At 39.5% G+C, this 7,824-nt stretch overlaps 1 protein-coding gene across 1 annotated transcript; it reads left to right on the forward strand.

Annotated features, from left to right (window-relative positions):
• Positions 1–274: 274 nt before the first annotated feature.
• On the forward strand, positions 275–1,000 carry LOC118883503 (calmodulin-1-like). Its single transcript, XM_036830426.1, has one exon. It carries the CDS (start codon positions 325–327, stop codon positions 772–774), a length of 450 nt encoding a protein of 149 aa, XP_036686321.1. The 5' UTR covers positions 275–324; the 3' UTR covers positions 775–1,000.
• Positions 1,001–7,824: the final 6,824 nt, after the last annotated feature.

Here is a 7,824-nt window from a genome sequence, read left to right on the forward strand (position 1 = left end):
TGTTTGTCTTTTATAATGGCTTCTATTTCTTTGTTAAAATTCTCATTTTGGATGAGGCGGCTGTGGCTCTGATAGAGGGATACCTAGTGCTGTATATGTACCATGGATTGGAGGCTTGCACTTTGGCAGTGGTGCTGGGAGCCTCCAGGATATTGCACCATTACTCACAGTTGGTTGGCAGTGTGGGCAGCTGTGGCAGCAGTATTGTGATCGGTGCACACAACTCTTTAGCAGCAACAGTAGTGGAGGCACCCCTGTGTTCACAGCCCCTGCCCTGGTGCAGCCACCCTCGTTCTCTCTGTTCTTCCTCTCTTCCCTCACACTATGGCTGATCAGCTGACCCAAGAACAGATTACTGAATTCAAGGAAGCTTTCTCCCTATTTGATAAAGATGGCTATGGCACCATCACAACAAAGGAACTTGGAACTGTCATTAGGTCATTAGGTCAGAACCCAACAGAAGCCAAATTGCAGGATATGATCAACAAAGTGGCCGCTGATGGTAATGCCACCATTGACTTCCCAGAATTTTTGACTATGATGGCTAGAAAAATGAAAGACACGGACAGCAAAAAAGAAATCCGTGAGGCATCTTGGGTCCTTGAGAAGGATGGCAATGGTTACATCAGTGCCACAGAACAATGTCATGTCATGACAAACTTAGGAGAAAAACGAACCGATGAAGAAGTAGATGAAATGATCAGAGAAGCAGATATTGATGGAGATGCACAAGTCAACTACGAAGAATTCGTACAGATGATGACTGAAAAATGAAGACCTACTTTCAACTCATTTCCCACCCCTCCACCTCCCTGGAAAGAATCAAATTGAATCTTTTACTTACCTCTTGCAAAAAACAAAACAAAACAAAAACTGAATGTCAAAAGTACCTTCTGTCCACACACACAAAAAATCTGCACGTATTGCTTGGTGGTCCTGTCCCCTAAAGATCAAGCTACACATCAGTTTTCCAATATAAATACTTGCCCTACCTTAATGATAAGGAATCACTTAGCGAACTCCTCACAGGTCCATCTGCTCATGATTAATGCACTGTTTGGGCTGGCCAGGTTTTCATGCATGCAGGTTGGCAATTGAGCACAGTCAGGTGTTGTATTAAAAACAAAAAAATGAAAAAATAAATTCAAAACCTACTCAACGGGGTTCTAGTTCAATTTGTTAGTATAAATTGGCATAGCTGGTTTACAGAAAACAGACATTTAAAATTGGTTTACCTCAAGATGCTGTGGAGGATAAACTGTCCAGACATAGTCCCACTAGCAGGATGGCCTTCTCATAACTTCCCCGACCCATGGTGACCATCACACACCCTGGTGGCATGCCCACATGTATTGGTTTAGCATTGTCTGCATTGTGCTAGAGCGAAATGGGTGTCAGGCTATCACTATTCATACAAATTTTTAAAAAGAAATCTTTATCAAGGGAGCATCTTTGGACTCTGTTTTTAAAACCTTCTGAACCACGACTTGGAGCCAGCAGTGTAAGCTGTGTCTGTGGACTTCAACACAAAATCAACATTGCTTGTCAAAAATTACAACTTGCATCCATCCCAAGATGTACATGCAAATGCTAGTCATTTTTTTTCCAATAAAAAGTCCATTAACTTAAAAAAATTCTCATGTTGTTCATATGTTTTTTTCCTAATTTAAATTAGTTTTCTATATATGTTTTTACTAGTTTCTTTTGATGGTGTCATGTTTCCTTGGCTATTCATAATCCTGTGGCCTTGAACTGTGTCTGTGCATTTGAGGAAATAGGCACTTCTTCCAGTCTTCACAGACTGACTTTACTAGGCAAAGCCCTTCATCAATCAGCCTATTCAGAGATTCTGGGTGGGCCACCTTGTGGTGTCCATGGGTGGACTTGCTGCTGTAGTTTTTGGGCAGGCAGGTTTGGTAACTGCATCAGGAGGTGGGCAGGCCTTGTGCTTGGGTCCATAGGGGTCAGCCTGATGCCTGGGTCTGTGGGGGTGGGCTGAAACCTTGGTTCATTTGAGATGGTCCTGTTGCTGGATTCTTGGGGGCTGACATGGAGGTCGGGTCTGTGCGGTCTGGTCTGGTGCTTGGACAGACAGGGAGACTGGGCCAGTGGGAGTTGGCCTCAAGGCCAGGGCTGTGGTGGCTGGCCAGGTGCTGGGGCAGGCTGGGAGCTTGGGTCCACAGGAGACAGTCTGGAGTTTAGGTCTGCAGGGGCTGGCCTGGTTTTGGGGTGGGTTGAAAGCCTGAGTTGGCAATAATTGGCCTGATGCTGGGCCCAGATGGGTGGTTGGGATTGCAGGTGCCTGCATAGAGTCTGGGTTTTTGAGGGCCAATTGGGAACTTGAAGCCACAAGAGCCATTTTGGTCTATGGAAGCTAGCCAGTGCTGGGATATGCCAGGAGCTTGGATTTGTGGGAGCCTCCCAGGAGCCTGGTGCCAAGGGAGCCATGTGGGGCTGTAGGAGCCTGCCAGTGCTAGGGTGAGCCAAGAGCCTGTATTCATGGGAACTTTTGAGAGCCAGGGGTTGTAAGATTTACTTGGGGTTTGGAATCTAGCAGGTGCTGGGTTGGGCTGGTTGTTTGTGTTCACAGCAGCCTGTTACGGGCCATCTAGGACCACAGGAGTTAGCCTGGTGCTGGGGTTGAAGTAAGTTTCTCACTTTACTTTCCTTCTACCATGGGGAGGGTGTCTCTTTTCATGCTGGGCTGCCTGGGGTTGGGGGAGGAGTGATTGAGTAATATTAACATATCTTTTCTAATCTTCTCAATGTGTCTTTTATTTCTGTGCTTCATTCAGGTTCTGTAATCCCTAACCTGGAATTCTTAGCTCTTGTGAGGATATTTTCCTGCATGGGTAGTTGTTCAAATTGATGTTTCTAGGAGGGGCTGGGAGCTAGACATTTCTATATCATTTTGCTGACAATGTTTTTTATTTTAACTAAAAATTTTATTCTGCAATATACATGTGAAGATATATGAGCACACACAGATTGATAATGATGATAAAAATAAATATCCACATAGGTTAAATAAATATCCATAACAGGTTTAGAAACAGTACTTACCTAGAGCTCTCAAAGTCCCCCTCTCTGATAATTTTCCTTTCCCTCTTCTCAGAGTTTATCTCTCTCTTGAATTTTCTGTTAGTCTTTACTTTATGGCTCTTTCTTTTTTACCTAGTAAATTTATATCTTTAAACTAAATATTGTTTATTTTGTCTCTTTTTGAATTTTATAAACGATGTGATTCTCTTCTTTCACTCAATATTACAATAAATATTTTTAGATATTGATATCTGGCTGCAGTTATTTTCATTGTTATATGTACTATTCACTATTTGAATATATTTAAATTTATGCATCCATTCTATTGTTGATAGATTGTTAAGTTTTCCCATTTTTCTTGTTATCATGAGCAATGATGCTGTGACCTTTCTTGTCACAGTCTCAAAGATAAACTCATAACAGCTCAAAGAGTTTTTCTATATCACTTAGGAATAGAACTATTAGATTATAGGATATGTGCATATTCAACTTTCCCCAACAATACTTATCTTTTATACAAATGGTAAGACCAATTTACACTCACATCTATAGTGAGGAGAAACTATTTTTTATAGCAGAAGTTTCCCAAGAATCAACTTTAAAAGACCTTACTTCATCAGAAGGATGATGATTGGAATCAGTCATTTCAAAATGAAATGCTTTATGGTAGAAAACTGACAGCTTGAGTAAATCTTTCTGGCAAGTTGGTTAATTTAAAATATATGTATTTTAAGATTATAAACCTTGAGAGAGTTTTATAAGCAATTACAGCACAAACGTTTAGGAACTAAAATATTTCCCTTTCATGTTCAATACCAATTAATTTTTCTCCTCCATTTCTAATTTATCAGTCTACTTATGTTGTAGTGATAGTACTGTTACAATTTTCTACTTTGTGGTTATTTAAATCCAAGGGGATAAAGTTACCAAGCAGTAAACTCTTTATATTAATCTAATGGCATTTCTAAGTTCATAATGAGTACTGAATTGGGAGATAAGAGAGAGTTTGAAACTCTGGGAAAAGAATAATCTAGAGTTAGAAAAATAGTATATTTATTTAGAAGGCCATGGTCTATTTTCGTATCTTCACAAGAACACTTTGTGTTTTAAAATTAAGTTTCAAAATTTATGGTAGATATCATGCATGTTTAGAACAATTGGGGAAAATTTTTCTCAAAGTTGTGGTCTTCACACTTTTCAGACTATTGGGCATATTGATATGAATTGCATTGGAAGTCACTTGGAATTTAAATTTTCAATTTTCTTTATTAGATATCTGCAAAAATATTTTTAATTTCATCTTATTGTTTATTTAGCTCTTCACCCAAATCATTAGCATGCATTGGCTAAATTAAAAAAATAGTTTCTTCTTGTCACCTCTTACTTGACTGTATTAAGATCTTTTCTTGGTTGGCAGAGAAAGAGAGAGAGAGCATGAGAGGGAGGGAAAGAGGGAGAGAGAGAGGGAGAGAGAGAGAGAGAGAGAGAGAGAGGAAAGAAAGAGGAGGATGAGGGAGAGGAGGAGAAGAAGAAGTGGGAGGAAAGAGATGGAACCAAGGAGGGAGGAAAAGAGAGAGGGGAAGGAGAGAGAGAGAGAAAGAGAGAGAGAGTCAGGTAGATGGTGGAGAGGGGCAGAGTGGTCAGTGGTAATAATGAATTGCCACCCCTGCTGGAGAGATTTCTAATCACAAGTGAAAAAGTAGTAAGAGCTCTCCAGCCTGTGCATATGATTCTGCTCTTCCCTGGAGGAGAGGCAGAAGTCAGTATTATTCATTGGTATATGTCCTAGATTATGTTCCCTAGTAAAAATAATATGAGGCAAAATTTACATGCTCTTGCTTTATTTGGGCTTGCAATCCCAGGGCAGCAAGAGTGAAAGAAAGTGAGGCAGGGGAGGAAGGAGAGCAAATACAAGGTAGTGTGTTTCTGAGCTGATTAGGTAGTCAGTTGCTTAGTCACAAGACATTTCCAGAGAGGTTGTCTGGAATCACTTGTCTCAGAAAAATCCATTGGAATTGAAAGGGAGAAAAGAAGTTTATCTGACATTTACTTATCATCTCTTGGTTCTCATTGCTTAATATATTTTCTCCAGGACACTTAACTACTCTTCTTTTATAGATTGTGTTATCTAAACCATGTGAGCAACCATTGGAGAAACCAGATCCCAGGCTCCATGGTTACTGCTTCATCTGAACCTGGAGTGGTGGGAAAAGCCAGAGTTTCTCTGGGTCAGGTTAGGCAAGGCATGCACACAGGTTGAACTGGCCCTTTGGGCTCATACCAGGAGGTAGTTGGGGGCAACAAACAGTTTTAAGAGAGAGATTGATTGTGCAGTCTTGGGTCAGCTCTATGAATAAACTGCATCAGTGGGCTAAGCTGGCCAAATTAGTATACCTGTGGGCCACTTATGTTGGGGGTGGCTGGAGGCCCCTTCTCTGGTCTTGAGATTGCCCCAGTTAAGTCACTGCCCAAACTGTCTCAAGAAAATTTGGTTCAGTATCCCCTCTACTTCTCTTCTATACATTTATCACCTAAGGATGCGTTTGTGCAAACTTTTATGAACTGACCCCCTCTTCTTCAGAGAAGAGAGTTGTAATAATGGATTCATAAGAAAGACAAGTAGCAGAGGGCATAGGAGCCACTGAGATCATAAATTTAATTTTAATTAAAGTGCATGTCTCCCATATTGAGGATATTCTTGGATAAGAGGAAGTATTCAAAGGCTAAGTGGGGGACAGAGTTAAGACTAGATAAATCTCAGAAACTGACTTGGTTACAAGAGTACCAGACAACTAGGTAGATGCCATTGTGGCTCAAACTGCCAGTGCAGCCAGGGAGCTCATTGGGTGGGAGGGCCTGCTCAGTGGGGTTTGGCGTGGTGAAGTTCTGGGTGCTGGTGTGAAGTCTGGCAAGACCACACTGATTTATTCACGGCACTCTCCATGGACACAGGAGCAGGATCCTGCTCTCAGCTTCCTAAGCCCTCAGCCTCCTAAGCAAGTGGGAATGAACTCCAGGTAAAATGCCAGTCTCTGGTTGAAGACTAGGGCATGCCAGCAGAGAAAAAATAGAATGAGGGTTCCCATGAATTGAGTCAAATATCAGGCTTATGATAGATAAGAGAGAGAGCAAGATACTACTCCAGAGACCCCATGGATATCCTAGTTCATTCGGGCATACTGAACTCTACGTGTGTTTAGTAAATGAGGTATTCTAAACAAGCAGGTTAGAAAAAATCAGAGGGATATAGTGATTGAAAATATGCGTATTATCTTCTGTTGCTTGAAACATTCTCTCTAAGTTAACTTTTGTTTTGGGTAAGATGGACTCTGAAGATCTTAAAAAAATTGGAATTTGCATATTTCAGAAACACATGGATTACCTGTTTGGACTCTGTGCTATATGAGATTTGTTTTTTGGAAGTATTCTCCCTCTTCTTTTAAATTTTTGTTTATAATATCAAAAGATTATTTTTCTTATCTGCTCTGGAATATTTGCTATGAATAACTTCATCATAGCCTTAGTTAGCTATTTTCATTTTACTATTGTATGTTACATCTTTCAAGGGTAAGAATTTTGCTTGCATAAAGATGCCATGAAGAACCTACATAGATAAAGCAAATATTAACAGACCTAAAGGGATAAATAGACATCAGTACAATAATAGTAGGGGACTTTAATACCTCAGTTACATAAGTGGATAGGTAATCCAGACAGAAAAATCAATAAGAAAACATCAATATAAATGACACATTAGACCAGATGGATATATATATATACATCTATCTATCTATCTATCTATACATATATATGTAATATTTTATCCCAAAGCAGCAGAATAAACATTCCCCTCAAGTGCACATGGAACATTCTCCAGGACAGGCCATATGTTAGGCCACAAAGCAAGTCTTAGTAAATTTAAGAATGTTGAAATCATGTCGAGCATCTTTTCTGACCACAGTGGTATGAAACTAGAAATGAATAACAAGTAGAAAACTGTGAATTCACAAATGTGTGGAGATTAAACAACATGCCACTGATCATACTAATGGATCAACAAACAAATCAAAGAAGAAATGAAAAATTACCTTGAGACAAATGAAAATGGGAATACAATTCATCATTTACCATATAGATGCCTCAGGGTGTTAGGCTTAATTCTCTCCCAGAACTCTAGCTTGAGAAAAGCTGATTGAAGTATATTCAACAGGGAAAAAATTGAGATACAGTTCCAAGACAAAATTTATGGCATGCACCAAAAGCAGTTAAGAGGGAAGCTCATAGTGATAAACGCCTATTTCAAGAAACAAGGAAAATCTCAAGTAAACAACCTAATTTTACACCTCAAGGAACAAGAAAAAGAGGAACAAATGAAGCCCAAAGCTAGTAGAAGGAAGGAGATAAAAACAATCAGAGTGGAAATAAATTAACTGGAGACTAAAAAGATAACAGAGAAGATCAAAGAGATGATTCTTTGAAAAGATAAATAAAATTGACAAATTTTAACTAAGATTACCAAGAAAAAAAGAGGTGGCTCAAATATATTAAACCAGAAATGACAGAGGAGAAGTTACAACTGACACCACAAAATACAAAGGATCATAAGAGAATACTATGAACAATTATTTGCCAACAAATTGGACAACCTAGAAGATATGGATAAGTTAGGGGTCCTGAACAGAGAAATTAGGCAAGAAATAATAAAAGGCATCCAAATTGGAAAAGAAGCAGTAAAATTGACACTATTTGCAGATGACCCTAAAGACCTAGAAAACCCTGAAG

Source organism: Balaenoptera musculus, chromosome 17, assembly GCF_009873245.2.
Source record: "Balaenoptera musculus isolate JJ_BM4_2016_0621 chromosome 17, mBalMus1.pri.v3, whole genome shotgun sequence".
Lineage (NCBI taxonomy): Eukaryota > Metazoa > Chordata > Mammalia > Artiodactyla > Balaenopteridae > Balaenoptera > Balaenoptera musculus.